This window comes from Ptiloglossa arizonensis, chromosome 1, assembly GCF_051014685.1.
Source record: "Ptiloglossa arizonensis isolate GNS036 chromosome 1, iyPtiAriz1_principal, whole genome shotgun sequence".
In the NCBI taxonomy this organism is placed as follows: domain Eukaryota; kingdom Metazoa; phylum Arthropoda; class Insecta; order Hymenoptera; family Colletidae; genus Ptiloglossa; species Ptiloglossa arizonensis.
Window position 1 is genome coordinate 11,677,248 of NC_135048.1, and position 23,477 is coordinate 11,700,724.

The following is a 23,477-nucleotide window of genomic DNA, read 5'->3' on the forward strand; positions in this document are numbered from 1 at the left end:
AATTATTTCCAATATGCATAAAAATTTGGAAAATATTTACGATAATACAAAAATCCGGAAATTTCACCTCTAGGAGTCAAACGAAAAGTAATTATCTAATAAACACTAATTAACATCGCTTGAATCACATTTCTGCGCAACTTCGAATTCTGTTGCATTATATCGACTCGTCGAACTTGTGAGTTTCTCTGAAGATACTGTGCATCGAGCACTCAGTGCTCAAATGCATGGAACGTATTTCGAGTAGGCGTTATTTAATAGCGACTCGTTCGCGATTGTTAGCGAAATATGAAGCGGAATATTAGGTGGATGACGACACGGAGGTTTTTGACGAGGGGCTATTATGCGCGAGACGATGTCACGTTATCGTGATGCGCAATAAAAGACCTTCGCGTGTACCATTGTACACGTTTTCTGCATTTTCGGTGCAACGATACACGAGAAGAGTCGAAGTTACATTCAGCGAAGAATGTTTAAAAACGCCATTCAGAATCGCTCGCAAGGCCAGACTTTCATCGTAAATTCCTTCGCAACTAACGAACCAATTTTACAAATAGCTCGTAAAATAATACTTTGATCACGAGGTAATCGAAGCCCCTAAACGATATCACGAGTCTCGATCGACGCTTTCAGATACTCTCGTTTCCTTGTCGCGAGTTTTATTGTCTTCCTCATCGACGGAAACTTGACTGTTTTCTTTTTTAATTTCGATTCCACATAAGGGAAACGAGAAATTTCCGAGGCTGGCTGTGATATTGCTAAATCGGTGTCAATGGAATGACCCCGGGGTATTGTTGAAAATTATCGAGCTTCGATATTCGATATCTCCGGTAACGAGCTGTTGTATAATACTTATATCCGTGGAAAAGTGGATCGGCTGATCAGCCTCTGGTAGCGCGGAAGAAATTCGAAGGAATATTTTCGTCGTGCAGCTTTCAAATATAAAAAAAAAAAGAAAGAAAAAATTGTTAACGAGAATTCGATACGAGATACAAATCGTACGAATTGTGATTATTACCGTAACTTTGACGAAATGTTTTCGACGATGTTTCGAAGGTAGAAGAAACCATATTGTAGTTGGATATTTAGGATGGGAAGAGTCTCTGGTCAAACAAGTAGAATACGCCTGCCATTGGCTAGGCAAATGGAATAATACGATCACTGATCAGCGAAGCAGAATAAGTGTATCTCTCGTCGAACAAACAGAAGGGATCCTCTTGAGTCCGTCCGAGTAGAATAGGCCAAACTACAATCAGACACGTAGACTGAGTGTATTCGTGACTGATCTAGTAGAAGTAGCTTATTCCTGGTCTGACGTATACCACATACGTCGGCGCTCGATTAATCGAGGAGAGACGTGTTGAGTTATCCAGTAGAATAGGATCTCCCTCGATCGGATAAGTGAAATAGATTTGTCAGTCGTCACGTGATTTCTTAATACTCTCATTACGAATTCTCGATTCACAAGGTATTGTAAGAATAATATTTGAAAATCAATTTTTCTAAAGTTCGGTACTTTATTTAAAAAATAATATTCGATTATTTTATTCGTGCGGAATGTTTTACGTCTTGCGATATTGTTTCGCCAGTCGCTGAACACGCGTAAACTTTTGGTAAAAGAAAAATACATTTCCCCGCGAGTAATCACAACCGTGCAATCCTGCTTATTAATTATCGTGCTAGCCTGCAAACATTTCGGCCCCAAATTGTGTAATTATCGCAGACAACGCAAACCCATACCTGCGCGGAGAACGCGAAGCCCGGTGCGCTGGACATAATTCATACTAACGTTTTAACTCGATCGATAATGCGTTACATCAATGAAATATCATTGTAATATTCATAAACGCTCTGAAATGATTGGGGTATCGATCGATTTTTTCTGGTATCGAGACTTTTCAATTTTCCATCGCTGTTCTTCCAACTCGCGACAACGGTAACTAACGTTACTTCAGCTAGTTCGTTCGAATTTATCCGCAAATTAAATGAATCGGTTCGCGCAAAATATCTTCCGTGACTTCTGTCGAGATAAATTATCAATTTATTTATAGACCTAAGGAGAATTTAAATTATCGTTTAGCACACGGGCCACCGGAGTGCACAGTCATCCTCGAGATTGAATTTTAATCTTTAATTAGCTATTGGGTCGAACAGCTTATAGATGGGGAAGCAAAACCCGGAGCTTGCCACTCAGGTTACGCAGACTGAAAGTGGCAGAGAAATATTCATGGATTTTGTCTCGGAAACAGCGTGCTCTATTGACGGATTGAGACAAAGCGCTGGCTTAAATCAGCTCGAAGGAACGTCGAAAGCAACTGGATATATCATGACCTCAATAACCCTAGCCAACGGAACTTCGACCGCATTGATCCGCGACTCATTAGCGTTGGTGATGCGGCGTTGCAATAATTAATCTCGCCTGTCTCGAAACTTTAACTTCGTTTCGTGAAAACTCGAATGTTGGTTGATCATGAATTTTAACCCCCGGCCGTGAATAACTGACTCAAGTAAAAGGAGCTCGCGAGGAAAGTAGAGGATTTGAAGTAAGTAAGGTGACACCTGCCTAGGACAAGGTTTGAAGTCTCTTGGACCAGTGGTTGGTGATTATGAGCAGTGGTCCGAAGCTAATTCTTCGGGGCACATCTTCTCGAGTAATACCCAATCGCTTCACTCTCGACTTAGGAATTTTCTCTGTTAAGGATTTTTGAAAAAAAAAACACTATCAGAATCGAAGATAAAATTCCCTCAACAAATTCTTCGAAAGTAGCAGGGCTAGATTCGAGACTAGTTGAGCTATGGTTCAATGTTGATTCTTAAAGGGACATCTTCTTGAGCAGAATTCTCAATCGAACTATTCTTGACTAGGGAATTTTTTCCATTAAAAATTTCTCAAAAAACAACCAGAGTCGAAGATAAAACTCCATTAATAAATTCTTCGAAATAGCAGAGCTAGATTCGAGACTAGTGGTTGAGCTGTGGTTCAAAGTTGATTCTTCAAGGGACATCTTCTTGAGCAGAAATCTCAATTGTACTATTCTTGACTAGGGAATTTTTTACATTAAAAATTTTTGAAAAATCACAGTTTGAATCGAAGATAAAACTCCATCAATAAATTCTTCGAAATAGCAGAGCTAGATTTGAGACTAGTGGTTGAGCTATGGTCGTTTTATTTTTGGCTCAGGAATTTTCTACGTGAAAAATTTCTCAAAAAGTAACCAGAATCGAAGATAAAATTTCCTCAACAAATTTTCCAGAGTAGCAAGTCTGAGCTGGATCGTAGACCTCCGTAGAACATAAATCGTTTCTATAAATCAAAGACACGAAAAAACCAAATGGTTCCGTTCGACGTTTCAGGGAGTAGTTGCTCCGGAGCGAATGGAATCGAGGAAAAGGAAGCTGCAGCCGATTAAGTAGAAGTTTCCAGCGCGCGTGCGAGTGAAAAGAAAAGAGGTCATTTTCATGCAGTGTCGCGTGTCTGATTTCATCTCTGTAATCCAACCTCCTCGCGTGTTTATTAACCACGGTATTGGATAACGAAGAACAGCGACGTGGGGATGCATCGGGGAGGCGAGTGCTCGTGACGAGAGTTTTCGCGATAAACGAACGCTTTTCATCGAAGTCGAAAGTTCGCGTCAAAACGAATGTTTACGCGACTGCGTTTCGTTGGTTCCCGATGTGTAATTCCAGCCATAATTCGTAAATACTATATTTCACGAGCTAACGGATTGAAATAGAGAACTACGGTATTGTCTCGTTATAAGTCATGGGTTCGAGGGACAAGAGGAACCTATAACGAAACAGTTCTCTATTTTACGAGCCTTTTGTTGTTTGCCGAGTGCGACAGACCCCGAGAGAGCGAGAGGGCACGTGGCGACGACAGACCATATTTCCCTCGAAACTTCGATGACTTTGACTGTTGCGTTATATTTCGAAAAGGAAAACAAAATCAATGGTTTTTCTCACTCTAACATTCTCTGACTTTTTATTGTGCACGTATAAGAGTACACGTAAAAATTAGTTTGCATTGTTGAGTGTATGTCGTTACTCTAAATTCTATTACTGATCATTATTCCATTATATTATTTTAATTGTTTTAGAAATAAAGTAGGCTAGGGTAGATAACCCAATTACTGCCATTTTAAGTTCATCGTTATGTGTTGAGTACAATCAATCGATTAATAATTAATCGAAAACAAACAACGAAGTACAGTGTCTCTACTATTGTTATTTGAAAAATTATCACCCGAATGGAAATGATTTCAATATATTAGCAATTAAGTTTATGTGACAGATGTAACATGAATAGTAAAACTATTGTCTTTGCTACTCGTACATTGTGACAATTCCCATGCTTTTTCTTCACGTATTAAGTATACACATATATGTAATATCTATAAATTGTTACGTAAAAACGAAGTTAAAATTTAATATTAAAATTGTTTTACTGACAATTCTTTCTACATCATTCCATTATTAAATAAAATAATGTAAGTGGCAGCTGTAGAGACAACTACTCTATGCTTAATTTTAATAAAAGTCGGAAACATTACCAAGGTATATTTACAAATACATAATGTAACTATAGTCGTCCAAGTCCGATGTCATTACATTAAAAACAGGTTAATACGCGTCACGTGAAAAGGTATTCAATCATCCAAGATTTTGGCTGTCCAAGAGTTCGCTACTGGTTTATTTTACCGGCAATTTTGCATAACACAACATCGGTTTTATGACCTGTACTTGTTTAAAGACATAGCGCTACAAAAAGAGAACCTGGAGAATGTTTGTCGCGAATCTCATGAATTTTTCCGTATCTGTTTCGTTTGGTACTAGAATCTCTCTTTTTTATTGCAGTTTTAAAGCTAGAGAGATATTCTGTATGTTTCGTGTCAAATCCGGTTTTATTCGAGCAAATATATCTTGGTTATACCCGGTTCGATTGGATCAAATGTTTCTTGTACAGCGAAATAATTGACACGTGTCACACGCGAAATTAATCTTCCGTGACTGATAAAGAACGAGATATGAAATTGCACTCGATGCACAATAACCCAGTTTGTTTATGTTTAATATAATATAATTGAAGCTAAACTGGCCTGGGAATGATGAAGGTAGATAACTGTCGAGCAAATGAATTAGATTCGATGGTTTACGAAGGTAAGTGGTTAACGAGGAGCTGTCAAGAAAAATCTCTGCAGTTCGTCTCGTTAGATTTGGTGGAGTCAGAATCAATAATAACAAAATTTGTAAGCGAGGGAATTTGGTGTTTAGGAAAATATATGGAGAGCGTGGGAAGAAGTCATGGAAGAAATATGCGCCTAAAGAGAGGTCAGGGAGAAGATCAAAGAAAGGGACACAAAATATTGGAAGGAAAGCAGACAAGGTTTTAAGGGTAGTCGAATGACACTCTCTAATTCATGACTGTCGATTGGTGCAAGGATTGTCTGTGTGTTTGTATCTAGACACAGAACTCATTGTATGGTATTTCAAGAGCTTTACGAGAAAGTATCAGAAGACTTGTGCCTTAAAACTAGCAGTTTAAAAGATATTGCAACTTCAAATTTTCTTAGTTCATCTATTACCGAAATTAATTTATAAGTATGTAAAAATTTCCCAAAATATTCACACTCCTTTTGAAAAATATGATCCGATACATACATACTTTGTATTATTCGCTCCTGAATTATCACGTTTAACGTGGCAACTAGAATTGCAGAATTACAGTGGAGGGGATAGAGAGATTTATAACAAGGTTTGAATAGCTACTTATAACGAGGCAATACTGTATCGAGCAGAACGAGACCTCTACTTGTCAAGAGTTTTTATCATCTTCACCAGTAGAGCGAACCTAATCACTGATTGGGTGTTAGAAAAATGTTTCAGTGACTTTTGAACGAATTGTTTTTTCATAATTTATAATAATTTTCTACAGAAATTCAGATACGATATTGTAGGAATTACTATTAGCGACTAATGGAGTATTTCAAGATAAAGTGATCCCGTAGTATTTTTTCCAAAATGAACGAATGTAGCCATCGATCGATCCCCGTGAGGGATGGCCAAGGCTAGTTGGAAAGTAGAAGAGTGCAATGGTTCACTTACCAGAGAACAGTTCGAGGAATTTCTCCACCCTATAAGCACCGGTGAACCTATACGTTGGGTCGTTTAGAGCCTCTTCCCCGTGAACTTTGACGCGCTTGATCATGAAGCTGATGTTGTCCGGTTGGCCGTCTTGGTTGAAATCTATAAAATTCCAGAAATAATTCAATCTTCGCGATTACGAAAACACCAACAAAAAGAATGTTTCTCGAACTTCGTTACTTTTATTTATATAAAACGTTTTTTAATCGTTGTACGGATCTTCTTCGATACAATTACGCAAAAGACACCTTCGACGAAGTTCATTGTACATTTTCTCAAGCACTCTACGAATCAGTATACTCGACATTCATCCTTTATCGAATTTCACCACACAACGTATCGACGTGGATAAGGATACCCAGTCGCGATATCCAGACCTTTTTTTTTTATTCAGATTCGTTGTATCAGTCATCGCGGATAATTTTTCTCCACGTATCGTGCCAGTGTATCGATGTATCGTTGCTTGAAAAATAATCGTAATCGCGGTGAATGGATTCAATGAACAGCGATCGTAAAATTCTGAGCTTCCGTGGATTATTGCGAGTTTGATCGCGCGGACGGGCAACGATATGCATCGGTACCGCGAAATTCCTAGGAATACGAGAGGAACTACTCGCGGTTACCACCGATAGCTGATAACGAAAATCACCGGGGGCTCCAGACGAGTAATTTTCGGGTTCCCCCGGTGATCAGCGTATTCTCGAAGTGTTCGGGGCGTCGCGTGGTGAGAAGCATTTAATCAAACACCTCCTACCTGGGAATACCAATCGAAACTGGAAAAACGGCGCCGCGACACGCGACCACGATTCCTTTCCGTGGTCGAATTTATGCAGAGCTTCGCCGATCTCGTGACCCTTCGAAGCGTAAAAAGAACCGACGTTGGACTATAGATCTCTGTTACCACCGGTTGTATCGAAACCATGGTCTTTCGAGACACCACGGTAGCGAGGCAACCGCCATAATAATAATACGACGGCTCCATAGATCTCCAATATTGACGAACAGCGCTACCGAGCGCGGAGAGTTGGCAATTAAAGATTAAAACCGCCAGGATGCACTCAGGAAGGCATTCGCGCAAGATCTTGTTTCCTTAAGTGGCGTAGTCCCGTGGCAACGTTTCCAGATTGTCTGCTTGGCACACGGAACCAACGGAACGCCCCGTTACATCCATATCTCGCGTCTAACATACGTGTGCTGTCTGGTAATTAACGCTAAGTCCATTGTATTCAAGTTTGATGTTGCATTAATCAGCTTTACCGCACCGACGGTTTAGCAGCGACTGCCGGTGGTGAAAACATCGAGGAGTGGAGGGATGGGGGGAGGGTACGAGAAACTTCAAGGGATGGAGCTTCTTGAGCCGTTAAATAATGCAAATAGGGCGTACGGGAATGGTCCAAGTACGAGATCACGTAGGGAAGTTCAAGGTAGCGACGTTGAAACATTTATCGGGAGAACGAAATTTCGTGCTCGAGAATAAGTATATAGCCGGCGATTCGTGGGTTTCGATCGTGTAACGAAACACGGGACGCCAATTAGTGTACAGTTCACCAAGATACAGTGTATCCGTCGCGATTTATATGAATATGCACGAGTAGAATCGGAACGTCTACGAACGAGCAAGTAGACCACATCCGTGAGCAGTTAACCGAGTAGAATTGAATCGTTACCGGTCAGCCAGGTAGAATTAAATCGTTCGTTAGCCAAGTAGACCGGACTTGTTCTTAAATGAATATGTACGTACAGGGTGGGTGGAAAATTTTTAGTACGTTCAGGTAGGACGTGGTTTTGTGTGAAAAATAAGAAAACAATTTCGTATAATATTTTCTCATTGAATGGTTTGTTTCGAGAAAGATTTTGAAGGTTGTTCAACTACACGAACCATTAAATATGATCTAGTGCCATTAATTATGCTCTACTATCGGTTATGTCTGTTCGAGATAGTGTTTGGTATGATAGTGTGTCATATTTCAAAGTTAAATATTTCAAATAAAAAATTGTCGAAGAATTCAAAAGGATAAGGATAACAGATTATATTTTGTTCGGACATCGTTAATTCGTCGAACACACTTACGTATGTGATAACGAGGTGAAAGTATTTTCAGCAATACTTATAAATTATCAAGGAATAGAAGACGAATGATAGGTATAGTTGAAATACTCTGTACCATCACACACCATCATCGATTAACACTATGTCGAACAGATACAACGAGGAGTAGAATACACGATAATTAGATGGTATTTAATCGTTCGTGCAGTCGATCAAATTTCAAAATTAATTTTTTCGAAAACAAAGCACCGGATGAGAGAATGTTACACTAAATTTTTTTCTTATTTTTTCACATAAAGTCACTTCTTGCCCGTGTGCATCACGATTTCCGACCCACCCTGTATATTGGGACTAGACGATTCTTCACGAAGAAGTATATACTTCTTGGTAAAATATTAGGTACTGGAAAAAGTTCGTGCGGCTTCTTCGTTAGTAGTAACGTCGACTCGAGTAATTTGTTAATGTAATCGATGAAGTTGGTTCAATTGAAAAGTTTGTAATTGGTACACGTACTTCGTTGCTTTAAATTATTTCGATATTTCATTGTCTACAAGACAGTAAACGTAGATAGCGAGTGTGACTGTAAATAAAATGTCAGAGCATTTGTAATTTGCCCTGAAAATCCGCACAAGCTTCTTCTGGTACCTAATACATCAATTTTTGATTAAATCGGAAAAAAAAGAATTTTTGAGTAACAGATTCAAAATTTTCGAGAGATTGTAATATACCAATTTGTCTCATGACTGTCTCAAGATGACGAAAAACGTATGCGTTATTTAATTTCGAACAGAACGGTTCGTTTATGTAGATTATCGAACAACGAAGAAACGTATCATCGTGTGAAACCGCGTTTCAAAGTTTTCCTCGTTCGCGCGCCGATGTCGTAAAAAATTACTCCGCAAACAAATAGACGGGTAACGCGTCGCGTGACAGCTGTCGCGGATATAGCGCTCGGAAATAAAGTTTGTTTTTTTTTTTTTTTTTTTTTACTTTTACGCGAGTCGGTGGATAAGGATCATAAACGTAGCGGTCAGCGTTCCACGTGTAATGACTAACGTTGGAACTTCCAGTTACGCTGGTATCACCCGGCGAGATAGCATTATCGCGGCAATTTTTTCTCTCTCGCAATAAGAAGAATGCAATTTCCTGCACGAAGAGACTGTGCGCAGAAATGTGTTACTGCTGGTGCAATAGTTGCATTCATGGCTTCAACGTTTTCGTCGAGTTCAACGCCGCTGTCTCGGCTCGAATTATAGGCACTCGTATTTTATTTGCAAACGGCTCCTCTCGTTCTCCTTTGGGATTGTGAACATTCCTTGGTAAACGGGACTGGAAAATATTTCTTCGTTTCGGTGATTTTGAAAAGCACAAATTTGTCGACGAGACTTTCGGAGCATACGTTCATCAGTCGTGAACAACTTTGAGAACATGTCCTGAAAGATTGCATTTGGAGTGATGGCGACTCACCGTGATTTTAGGCGCCATTTCCTCGTGTACGAACAGTACATGTCGATCACGTGGATGATATATACCATAACCTATAGGATTTCTTAATAGGTTCCAAAGCAGGAGTTATCTTTATTAGAGCAAAGGAAAATTATATATATTATATATATGTATTTAAATTATGATACATATAATATGTATAATAAATTAAAATACATATATATGATATATATATATATATACATTTTTAAAGATAGATATTGTGTGATATCTATATTGTATGATTCAATTAATGAATCACTGAAAGTAGACTTTCGTAAAATTCAAACAAAATTCTCGTGTTCCCATCGAAACAAAGCTACACTAACCGAACTCTCTTTCAAAATAATTTAAATACATATATACACTTGTACAAGGTTTTTTTAATCTACCCATAACTTTTTCGGTAATTATTCCATTTTGTAATTCGGATGATTTACATTATCGCGAAAAACAGTAGACTTTCGTAAAATTCAAACAAAACTCCCGCGTTCCCGCCAAAACGAACCTACACTCACCGAACTCTCTTTCAGAGTAATTTAAATACATATATACACATGTACAAAGTTTCCTAATCTATCCCTACCTTCTTCAGTAATTACTCCATTTGTAATTCGGATGATTCGCATTGCCGCGAAAAATAGTAGACTTTCGTAAAATTCAAACAAAACTCCCGCGTTCCCGCCAAAACGAACCTACACTCACCGAACTCTCTTTCAAAACAATTTAAATACATTTATACACGTGTACGAACTTTCCTAATCTATCCCTATCTTCTTCAGTAATTACTCCATTCGTAACTCGGATGAAACTGTAAACAAAGTAAACGGATGAAAATCTCTGACAAAAAATGCAAACTTTCCTAAAATTCCTACTTCCCCGTCGAGATAATCCGAAAATTTACCAAACTCCCGCTTACCGTGAAATCGGCCCGAGGTAATCAGAAGACGCAACAACGCAATGCAGAGGATGCCGAGGCCTTAATCACAGCAATTCCGGATCTCTCGTCAGACAAGAGCGTTTAGCTGGCGGACGGCTTGTACATATCGCGATGGGAAGAGAGTTAATGCCGTCTAATCCGAGGACAAAGGGAGGCACGTTCGGGCCGGCATTTCCGAGGGGTGGTCGATCGGTCATCCCGAATGCTCGCGTGTAGAGATGGTCTCCGATAATCGCGCGACCATCGTCCCGAAAGCTCGACGCGTCCCGGCTTGCGGTGTATTCGCTACAGGAAAATTGGCGACGGACAGGGGTGGGTCGGTGGAGGGACAGAGGGGCGGATAGGGACAACGGAAACGTCGCCGGAAAACCGGCTTTATCCGCGAATCGCACGACGGAAGAGATAGGGAATTCTAAGTAATGCACTGGCCTGGTCGGCGTGTACGCGCGGTCACGCTACGTTAAACACGGCTCAGTCACGAGACACAAATATTTGCTCGCGTTGTTACGGCAGGTGGTGCCGCGTTTAAAGTCCTTCTGCTCGTACAGGGATAACACGATCCTCGGCGAGACTCGCTCTTACTTAATATTCGTCGCCTGCAACGGTCAAATGAGATTTTCAGGAACGCTTTCCCCCTGATTTCAGCAGCCTCCAACGCGAGGCTGGAACGCGATCGACGTTAACGAGTTCCGGTTTTGACGACACTTGGCACCCGGATAGGTACAAGTGAATAATTATTTACAAGTGTGCGTCTGTGCAGAGTGATAATGGTTACGATTCTTGCATCGATACAATCATCATACCGATGAGGAATCAAAGTTGTGATACTAGCGCGATATTTGTACGTCATTTGATTCGGAGAAACAAATTTTATTCTTTTTCGGTTTCTTCTTCTACTAGCCACATTGGGACTTTCTGTATATTGACCGATATCTGTGTTTAAGGTGTGAAAAAATTCACTCAAAGTTGTGAATTAATCTTGGAATCTAAGGAAAGTAGAAGAGAGTGTTTATTGTTGAAAGAAATTTAGTTTCTGAGAAATAAAAATCACATGGTTCGAATACAAATATTAAGTCTCAGACGACGTCACCGGTGCCAATGGTATCGCAGTTTCGTTAACAGTGACAGTGAACGTGTGACTATTTGTATCGGACCATATACGTATCCTCGAAGTTAGATGAAAAAAGGGTAAATTAATTTACGAGTACAATTAATTGTCTACCTCAATAATTGTTCGTGAACATTGTAGGTAAAGACACAGTTAATAATCGAGTAATTTTAAAAAGTGGATTGAAACGAGTCAAAGTGACCATGATTTTGACAGTTCCAGTGTCAGTATCCAAGCGTCGCGTATGATTAAACGAAGTTTCATTCTTTCAATGTGTATGATACCAAACGGATCGTTCGAGGGTGGACGTTCTATCAAAATGTCGTGTTCGTAAATAGGAGATTGTAAACAGTTTTGTGGTCCCGGCTGGTTGCAATTTTTTCCAATATGCACGAGCGATGCGAGATAGTTCGTGATCGGAAAAGTAGATGCGTACCGTCCATGGTCGGGCAAGTGGATCGATATCGAGCCTACACGGACCGGTTGATCGATACCAACCACGTGCAAAGGATGGCAAAACGAGGCAAGTGGTACAAGTTTGTTGCTCCGTTGGACCGGTAGGATCGAGCCGTAATCGATGGAACAATTAAAAAGGTGATAGCCATGGACCGTATACGATAATTTGCGGAGTAGCGTGAAGAGAAGTTAAAGTTGTACGAGCTCGAAGTTTGCAAAACAAACAGACAAATACACTCCACGTGAAAGTGGGGTGTACTCGTTGCACGCTTTCGTTCCCAATTCTTTTTCATTCTTCCTTGATAACCATCGTTCAAAGTTTACGAATTAGGTGTGTGGCGCGGCGCAATAAAGTTCTGCGGAATCAATCGGTCAACGTCAGACACAGAAACTGACATTAATCGGTCGCGGGGCAGAAAGGGACCGCAGTAAGGCTAAGGAACATTCATTTCCTCCGATAGCCGCTAGCAGAAAGTTAGTTTAACTGGAAGGTCCGGGGAAAGTTTTAATTGGTTTGCGAAGTTATTACAGCGGAATGAGACAGGAGACGCGCACTTGTTAGTCATGGCGAGGAGGGGGTTAACGTTACCGATTTCTATACCGTGGAAAAGGAAAGAGCTTCCATCGGTATCCTGGCTGTCATTGCCTCGGGTAGACCCACCCGTCGAATGATTTATTGGTTTTAAAGGGAATCAGTTGCCTTGCGAGCACGAAGTTGGTCGAACGAGTCGAGAAAGTAAGCGGTAGCTTCTTCGGTGATACTTTGGATCTCGTTCGAGTTCCATCGAGACCTTTGGTACGAATTCGTTCGTCGAGCGACTCACCTGTGTACCTGTAGATGGAGTTGACGCGTTGCACGTGACGAGTCATCACCTCTATGCAGGCCTCCTCGGATCTATAGTGACCGAAAAACGTGTGATCCGCTTGCAGGTATAACATGCAAGTGGTTTTCTTCGGGTCCACGGACGTTCGTTTCCGGAGCGCTTTTGAATACATCTCTCTGTACAACCTGGTAAAATATATATATATACGTTAAATATTCACTGGTTGTTCAACAATACGTTCGAACTCCGCGGCCCCGATCGAGGGCAATCTGAAGTTTACACCGAGAAACACGGGGCCACGGTCGAATTAACTCCCCGTTCTCCATTTGTTCGGGGCTCGAAACGAATTTTCGAGCAACGCGGCCCGATTCCGAATTTTAGTTTATTCGATTGCAGGCGCGCTACGCCCGCGTCGCCGCTTCCGTGAGAAATTAGATTTTTAAATCTAAACCTCCGTAGCCTCGGGCGTGGAATAACAAGATTTCAACATCAAAGGCGATCGCGAAATTTCCAATTTATATTTGCGACGCCCTCTACCTGTCGTGGAAAAAGCGCGATATTTACGACACGAGTGTCGAGGCAACGTCGATACACGATCCGCAGTTCGAACAACAAATCAAACCTTTTGAAAAGAGTCGATGGCAGAAACCCCTGATAAGGATAACCCGGTCGCGGGCAATGTTAAATTGGATCGGCGATAATGGTGTTTGCTCTCGATTTTTGACGTTCTCATCGCTGCGCGTTGGTTCTCCTACTCTCCTCTACGCTCTCGACGTCAGATAATCTGACTTTTCTCTGCTCGGAAATAGGTGTGCACTTTAAATGGAAGCGCAAGCATTGCACGGCAAACATCCCCCGCGAATCGACGGGACGATGAGTAACCATTGCGCTTTTCTTCCCGACTCTAGCAACTTTCTTCAGACCCGACTTTCGAGGGCCTGCTGGAATATTTCATCGACGTGTTCAGCGAGACGAGGTAAATGGAACGAAAGCGGGAGCGTTAAACCGGACGAGGATAGCCGAAAGGTACGAGAGAAAATGTTTGATCGAGAACGAACGACCGTGTAACTTTTACAGGCTGCGCAACTTTCGGTTTTTTTTACAGCATTGGGGGGGATTGGCGGGGGGGAACCGGCACGAGTAAACAGGGAATTTCAATTAAGTTTCGCGAAAGCACGTTGCTTCGTTTTATCGCGATTTATTGCGCGGTTCGCGACATACGCAAGACGGTATGGTACAGGACAAGTAGTTCGAGTCGAGCGTTGATCCGACGAGTGGTACGAGTCGACCGTTGATCGGACAAGTAGACGCACGTGGTCTGGCGAGTAAATTCGCGCGAGCACGAACTTCTTGGTCGGAGAGGAAACTCATGGTCGGACAAGCAGACTAGTAATTCACTGGTTAGATAAGTGGTTGGCAGAATCATTGCAGTAGATAGATGGTATTACTGGACAGACGAATGGCATTCCTCGATCGCTGATCGGACAAATAGAACGTGTCAGGCCCTGATCGAGATGGTAAAATGAGGTAATCGCAAATAATATTCTTTTGAATATGTGCAGGGTGATTTTCTCACTGGTAGACTCCAAAAGAGTGCTTAGTTTGTGTTTCTTTTGAGAATATAGCCGACCTTTCGATGAATCACTGTACAGGGTATGTCTTAACACATGGTGCCCATGTCAAGAGTGAATTGGGAACACAAAAGTAAGGAAGAAAATTTGTATAAATGTTTCCCATTAGACCTTGTTTTGAAGTTATAGCAATTGTTCTCCGATATTAATAATCATAGTTGAGATTTCTGTTTATCGAATTTAAGAAATTTGTCTTAGCGATGAAATTAAGAATGCTTTCGCTGTCTCTTCGTGGGAAGATCGATAGACAGCACTTTTTAAGTTAACTTTCACGTAGGTTCGTGGCATAGTTTTTACGAACGGAGATGCGAACGAAGGCTAGAACAACCTTTTAAGAACTCTAAGAGCTGCTTAAAAAATGCAACTACAATATTTACCTTATAGAGACGAGGAAATTTTGTTACGTTGCTCCTAGCTTCAAATATGTTTCACTGATACCTCCTCTTCGAAGATTTTTCGAATAAAACGTTATCCGAATAATTTATTCGAGACTATATTCCAATAATTTATTCGAGGAAATATTCAAATAATTTATTACAGATGATATCTAAATAATTTATTCGATACATTATTGGAATAATGTATACGAAATCTTACTCGAATAATTCATCCGAGAAGTTATTCGAATAAAATTCGATTCCAAGAATGTATTCGAAACATTATTCGAACAAAATACATCGAACCCTGATTACCGTGATATTTAAACAACGGTGGTCCCTTGAAGTCTACTGGCGAGAGAATCACCCTGTATAAGATCGATTCGGACACTGACCCAGAAATTCCTCGATCCGCGTGAGTTGAACGCACGATTTTACCTGTCCAGGAGTTCCAAGTTGTGGGAGCTCGCGGTGGGGTCTTTCTTCCTGGCGTCCTTCGGATAGAAACCGGGCTTGGCGCGGGAATTCCCCTCGCCTTGGTGTTGATAAAGCGGCCGTATTGTGTCCCCGAGATATCCACTCCACGTCCTGTTCGTCCTGCAAACGATTTTTCGCCGGTTGAGCGTGTTCGGTGGAACTACGGCACGTCCCCGTGAATCCCTCATGCCGAACCGATCAGCTTCGCTGGCCCCGGGATAAACGAGAGAAATCGCCGGGGGTGCGGGCAGGAGAGATAAGGGTGACATATGTCGAATAATACGTAACAGCCCGTGTGGCAATTTACTTCGTGGGATCGTTCACGACGGGGCCTTCCTTCGGCTCGTTTCGAAAATTGCATCGCGCGGTACAGGACTCGCGAAGAATCACTTAACGACTTTTTTTTAATACCTATCCGCACTTTCGTTTCTCTCTTTTTTTTTTTTTTATTTTTACGAGTCTCTGTACACCGAGGCAGTTCCCGCTACTTTATAGGCCCCTCGCCGCGTTCGTTTAATTCCCTCGTAGCGCGTGACGCGCGATTTTGAAAATTCACTGCTCCCGCGGTGAAACGACGTACCTGGAAGTACATCGATTCTTTTATCAGCTTCGACGTGAAACGGTGTCCGGGGTATATACACGGAGCGATTGGAATTCTTCGAAAAGTTTGCCACTTGGATGGCAACCGAAACTTCCCTGCAAGTGGCAACGATTAAATTTTTTTTTTTCTCTCTCTCTCTCTCCCGACGAAACCGAAAACCGGGCCAAGGTGGTACGTTCGTTGCACGCGGGGAAACTCTCGAGGCGGTCGTAATAAACGGATGCAAACTCGAGTCACGCGACGGGCCATTGGAATCGTTCGAACGAAAGTTTGGTCGAGCGACGTCCAATTCGTGTGCAACCGAACTGTTTATCTCAGCCAAGAGTAATCGGAACAAGTCGCAGTCCACCCCTCTTCGTGTCACCCGAAACTCTTCCTGGACCGCGAGGGTAAACGTTATCATTAATCGACGCCAAGGCCACTTCCAAATCAGCCCCCGAAACCTCTGTGCTCTAATTGCGGCCGCGTTCCGTCGCGCACTGAAATCATCGGGTTACCCTCGCAGACCCCTTTGAGCCACATCGTCCCTACTAATTTTGTTAACTTCGGCTGATGACGCTACGCGATTAATAGCGCGCCCGCTTTGACCGCCGGTAAGCCGTTTTGTGAACTCGAGCCATTGAGATGGAAGGACATCGCGTAAAAATGGAAAACGTAAACCTCGGATGGCTCTCCAGTGTCATTTGAAATTCTATTATACCGGTCGATGCGTGCTACCCTGCCGATATTAACTTATACCGGGAATATTGAATGCATTACGGGAGGATCAAGAGGATATTACGCGTTCAAATTGCACGATAGACACTGTTTGAAGTTACAACACTCGTTGCTTCCCTGGTGTTCATTTTCAAACAAGACATTCGAGTGTTTCGTGGTTCGGGCTCGAGCAATTTTTATCGTACGAGCGATTTAGATCGTACGTGGTTTTATTCGAGATTGTGTTTCTATATTTTTCCAGCATTGTGGATATTATATCGCAGTGTCGATGCATCGTCGAATTTTCGACGAGGCTGCACGCAACGTTGAAAAAAGATCGGAATCTCGAACCGTATTGTGCGTTCTACAAGTGGGAATGTGGCTTAATGTGGCGCGAGTTTACAATTGGCTGTATTTTTTGTTTACGTTATGGTTGTATTTTTCGTTTCATATCGGAACTTTTAATTATTTTTAAGAGTGTATTCTATGGACCACGTTGCTTTCGATGAGGATTCTTCTTTAAACAAGATACTCGAGCCTTTCGTGTAATTTTTACTGCTCGAGGTTTTAGATTCTACAACTTGTAATTTAAGATTGTGTTTCTATATTTTTCCAGCATTGTAGATATTGTGTTGCACTAGCTGTGTATTGTAGAAACCGCGACAAAGCTGTATATAACGCTAGAAAACAGTCAGAACCTCGAAACAAATTGCACGTTGCACAAGTGGGAATGTGGCTTAACCGCGACAAGTGTTGACTTCAGGTCTCTTGCGTGCATTTCGTCGTGTCTTTTGTCAACTTAAAATTTTATTCGACACGCAGTTGTGAAACTTTATCAATCTTTGACCAACAAACATAGTAACCTTTGCGTTTACCGATTTGATTTGTCGCTAATTGTTTTCATTCAATTCAAGTCGTGCCTTTTGTCAACTTAAAATTTTATTTCACACACAGTTCTGAAACTTTATGAATCTTTGACCAACAAACATAGTAACCTTTGTATTTACCGATATAATTTCTCGCTAATCGTCAGGTTCGAGAAATATTACATTAACATCGAATTTCCTTGTAAGAATTAATTTTCCATTTCGTTGTTGCCTTTCTCTCAGGAATCGAATAATTTTCATCCTCTAAGGTCTCTCGTTCGTTAAATATTTTTCATTCAATTCAAGTCGTGCCTTTCGTCAACTTAAAATTTTATTTCACACACAGTTCTGAAACTTTATCAATCTTTGACCAACAAACATAGTAACCTTTGCGTTTACCGATATGATTTGTCGCTGATTATCAAGTTCGAGAAATATTACATTAACATCGAATTCCTTTGTAAGAATTAATTTTCCATTTCGTTGTTGCCTTTCTCTCAGGAATCGAATAATTTTCTTCCGCTAAGGTCTCCCGTTCGTTAAATATTTTGCATTCAATTCGAAGCTAAATGTTCCTACATCATTGAACGTCTGGCTCAAGTTTAGAGGCACTTACCTCAGTTCATTCAACGTGTTTTCTCGCAAAAGTTCACTGGCGCATGGATACCCATTGATGCGGGGAACACTCACATCCACCGAATGATACGCAATCGTGTGGTGGTGCGCGGTGTCAGTGACGTCATTTTCCTCGCCGTCCTGACGATGGCACACGAGGGGTGAATATCTGCTGGCTGGTTCGACGTAGATTTCATCGGACGCGGTGAAGATCGTTCCGTCAAAGAGACCCTCTTCCGTTACGATCCCGTGGACTGATGAATTTTCGTCATCTGAAAGAGACAAGACACGCTTTTAAAATAACTGTCGTACGGCGAAGGATTTTATCGCATAGGTTTTGAAAAATCTCTTTTGACGTTTGCTCGCCATTTACCGGCCTTATCCCACCACTTAATCCTAAACACCGTCAGTTCAGATTGTTATTGCAAAGGGAACTACATTTTTTAAACTGTTACCTCTTCGTTGCGAATACGACACTCGGGTAATTTATTTCGTACAATTTTTTACTCTTTTATCCACTAATATGGAGTCCTGTCGTCTAAACGACAACGATCGCTCGAATAAATGACAGCTCGAGAGTCGTCTGTACTGGGAATCGTTAAGCCGTTTTTCCACTTGTGTGACGCGATTGCAAAAATAATTATTTCATAATGTTCTGTTTGTCAAATATTTAAGCCGTTTTCCTACCTATGCAACGTAATTGGATAAATTATCGTTCGACAGATGCTTGCACATCGAATTTTTAAAATATCTTCCTACGGTAGCCAACCGTATCGCGAACCTTTAAGCCATTCTTCCACCTACACAACGCGACTACAAAAATAATCTTTCGACCGTTTTCTACAGAATGAGACTTTAAACCGTTTCCTTATCTAAACGAAGCGATTGGATAAATTATTCCCTAATTTACACACGCGTTGAACCCTTAAGCCGTTCTTCCACCTGAAAAAATAATCGCTCTCTCTCAAATTTTTCTCATTCTATCACAATTGCGTCACACAAGGCAGAAAATGGTTTCGGTCTCTCACAACCCTCGTACTCATCAATGTCTCCCCCCCTAAAAAAAATATAAATTCTGCGTCTTCTCGAAAATGGCGAACTCTATAGCTCCGTCCACGATTCCCCGACAACTGTCCCCGATACTCTTTCTTTGAAATCTTATCGCACGGTTCTCGAAGCTCCGTGCGAACGCCAACGACGCATCCGACGCTGATATCTCGCGTCGGTATGCTCCTCGAGTCAGCTGAGGTCATCTTTTTCCCGAACGTTGCAACCACGCTCGTAAATCGTGAGATTTACGCGTGGAAGAGCCGCGTATGAGGGAATCAGCGTTTATATCACGTTTGCCTGCCCCGACTCCAGGGCCCCCGAGCAACTGTGAATTTATATTCGGTTGATTCGTTGCATCATCGTAACGTATCAGATCGATGATGCATCGACGGGTTTCGCATGTGTGATTTGGTCGTTCGGTTTTTACGACCCGGCGTTCCCTGTTTTCGCTTCTTCTCTCGGTTGTTCCTACCTTGGATGTTGTTTTAAAACACATGGTGGAAGGGGGGTAGGGAGAAGAGGCTTTTCACATCACGGCGTTAACTTCGGAACGAAGGGCTCGGAAGACATTCGCTTGTAATTCCAGATCCACGATACGTGGCGATGCATTTAAACGACATCGTTGCAACGATAAAATCGTCGAATCGTTACAAGGTATACGTAAACGTGTATCTTGTGACACACGTTATTCGATATTTGATTGCAGTTCAATATTGCGATTAAATGAGTGCAAACTCCCATGGGAATGTATTATTCAGTGTTCAATATTTACTTGGCATTCGGCGCGCCCATTAAATGAGTGCAGGCGCACGTACGCGACGCAATGCGTGCTGGGAGTTCGTTCGAATCGAAGGGGCGAAAGAAATCCTCCAAAATGGTGATCCACTGTCAAATGTATTATTCCGGGAGACTTTCGGGTTTGGAATAAATTCTTTCGAGAAAAATAACCAGACCGAAAATCTCTCCCAGAATAATTTTTCATCATTCGACGCGCCCATTAAACGAGTGCAGGTGCACGTACGCGACGCAATGCGTGCTGGGAGTTCGTTCGAATCGAAGGGGCGAAAGAAATCCTCCAAAATGGTGATCCACTGTCAAATGTATTATTCCGGGAGACTTTCGGGTTTGGAATAAATTCTTTCGAGAAAAATAACCAGACCGAAAATCTCTCCCAGAATAATTTTTCATCATTCGACGCGCCCATTAAACGAGTGCAGGTGCACGTACGCGACGCAATGCGTGCTGGGAGTTCGTTCGAATCGAAGGGGCGAAAGAAATCCTCCAAAATGGTGATCCACTGTCAAATGTATTATTCCGGGAGACTTTCGGGTTTGGAATAAATTCTTTCGAGGAAAATAACCAGACCGAAAATCTCTCCCAGAATAATTTTTCATCATTCGACGCGCCCATTAAACGAGTGCAGGTGCACGTACGCGACGCAATGCGTGCTGGGAGTTCGTTCGAATCGAAGGGGCGAAAGAAATCCTCCAAAATGGTGATCCACTGTCAAATGTATTATTCCGGGAGACTTTCGGGTTTGGAATAAATTCTTTCGAGAAAAATAACCAGCCCGAAAATCCCTCCCAGAATAATTTTTCATCCTTCGGGGTTGAATATAAATTACGTACGGAATATTTATCATTCTTCCGAGGTGTTGTTCTTCGATCGAGCGTACTGTGTACAGATACACGGTAAATCCGTTCATTGCGTCCGTAACATCCGTTTGGAACCGTCAACACGTTATCTCCATCATCTATTTAGAACCGTCCATTTGATAGTCTGAACGCGTCGAAAACAGATCTTCGTGCAAGCTCGCGGAATTCCCGCGTCGATCAAATCTCGCTCGTTCTGTTTTTCACCGGTCACACTTCCCGGTATTTTCCGCAAGTGGGCGAGCATTCGCGCGGTTAATTGAATTTTTAATGCCCCGACGCCTGTACGCCAGTCAAATTACTAACAATTGATTAATTCGAGCGAAATCGAAGCTGCGTGTCGCCCGAAAATCCTCTTTCCCTCATTTCACCTCTGTGAATATCTTCGAGGACGAGGAATTTCAGTATTAGCGACTCTCAAGCGGTCAATTTCGCATTAATTGATCGTTACGTTAAACGGAAATTCCACGAGTAATTCTCCTAATAGCTACCAACGTTATTAACGCTGATTTCATAGCGTGTGCAATAATACTCTTTGCAAGATTTCTTCCAGTTTCGTGTGGATGGTGCTATTCTAATTCAAAGCGTAAAATAATATTCGGCGAATATACTTTAAATTTGTTGAGAAATTAACTGCAATTGTCTACCGAGTATTCCCGATTTCTAAACTTAAAACAGTACCTTTGAACAAATAAATAATTTTTATGCCCCAAATGGGACATTGGAAATTAAGTCTATTCAAGGCGACAGCTCGAAGAGAAAAATTCTTAACAGTGGTAAAGATGGTTGAAAATATTTCTTCTACCAGTAACACAAACTGATCGATGGTTCACATTTTGGCCACAAAATGGCTCTTCGTTACTGCCCTTTCTCCGAAAAAGAACATTCAATAATTGTGTTCGTGAAAGAAGCTTAGCTATCTTTATAATTCGATCGATTATGCTTCGAACGAGCCGAATAACGCACGATTTGACATTCACCGTGCTATGGATCCGCTGGAGTAAATAAACAATTTTAAAAAATTAAAAACCCGAGATTCGCGTACAACGTGTGCTTCAGATCTGGATTAATTAACATTTTTTTCGTCTACATTGGGCAAAATATTCGGGCATGTCGCCAGTAACGCCCCCGGAATCCTCTCGAGCGGATCACAGCAGCAATGTTGCCAACCTTGGCAACCAGCGTCAGCTTGGCAGCCTGGACGGACCATCCAGTTAGAAGCAGCCAGCAATTATCGAGATGGCGTGATCAAAAGCCCATTGATTTACAAATGCACCGAAATACATAGTTTCCACTTGAACGAATACATAAGGCCCTATCCCCGTCCCCGTAGCGTCCCGACGCTTTCATTGATAGTCGAATACAGCAACGTTTACCGGCGCATCACGGCTGATTGGTCATCATTAGATACGGTGCTCCCTGTTTGCTCTTTAGAATTCGCCTATGGTGCAAAGAGATTGAATTAGAGAGAATGGAGGGATTTCTGAAGCTCGTGTTTTGTCCTCCCCTTTTGTTCGTACCATAACAGACAATTTTTAGTTAAAGATTGCGTAGATATGTTAAATTCATTGAGAAAATTTTATTGAAAAATTTGGAGTATAGTAAAAACCCTCGAGGAGTGTCAAATGTACAAAGGAGAGCAATATGGACATTTTTTAAATAATTATCGGGGAAGGAGAGCAGTATTTCTAGTTACAGGTAGCGTAGATATGTTATATTCATTGAAAAAATTTTATTTAAAAATTTGGAGATCAGTAAAAACACTCTAGAAGTGTCAAATGTACAAAGGAGAGCAATATGGAAATTTTGTAAATAATTATCGGGGAAAGAGAGCAATATTTTTAATTACAGGTTGCGTAGATATGTTAAATTCATAGAGAAAATTTTATTTAAAAATTTGGAGTACAGTAAAAACACTCTAGAAGTGTCAAATGTACAAAGGAGAGCAATATGGAAATTTTGTAAATAATTATCGAGGAAGGAGAGCAATATTTTTAGTTACAGGTTGCGTAGATATGTTATATTCATTGAGAAAATTTTATTTAAACATTTGGAGTACAGTAAAAACACTCGAGGAGTGTCAGATGTACAAAAGGGAGCAATATGGAAATTTTGTAAATAATTATCGGGAAAGAAGAGCGACAATTATGACGTTCATGTTTTCTTACTTTTTTGACTCATTTGTTACTTTACCTGTACGGTTAAATCACGTCCAATTAGAAGTATATTCCTCGTAATTGCACGTTGTCCGGAACCGCAAACATTGCGACGAGAGCTTATTCCTCGAGCAAGATTCTCCGTTCCTTGGGTTTATTTACTCCGGTTTATCGTTTATTTGTACACACAGCTCTCGGCAACAACGACACGGAACGAAGGGATTCGTTTCGAAACAAAACCGCGCGCAAAGCAATCTCCCGGTTGGCGCGCATTTATAGAAGAATAACTGAATCGAGCGTCGGACACCGAAACTCGAAATGGAAATCTTTAAAGCAAACTGTGGCCGATGTC

General features: G+C 41.4%; 1 protein-coding gene across 1 annotated transcript in view; it reads right to left on the bottom strand.

Moving 5' to 3' along the window:
• LOC143154914 (disintegrin and metalloproteinase domain-containing protein 10) overlaps nucleotides 1-23,477 on the bottom strand; it is a 231,630-nt gene that overhangs the window by 36,950 nt on the left and 171,203 nt on the right. The window contains exons 4-7 of the mRNA XM_076326993.1: nucleotides 18,269-18,539; nucleotides 15,451-15,609; nucleotides 13,005-13,189; nucleotides 6,103-6,243 (exon numbers count right to left, since the gene is read on the bottom strand). Of these exons, the coding sequence (XP_076183108.1) occupies nucleotides 6,103-6,243; nucleotides 13,005-13,189; nucleotides 15,451-15,609; nucleotides 18,269-18,539 (756 nt within the window). The remainder of the gene's footprint in view (nucleotides 1-6,102; nucleotides 6,244-13,004; nucleotides 13,190-15,450; nucleotides 15,610-18,268; nucleotides 18,540-23,477) is intronic.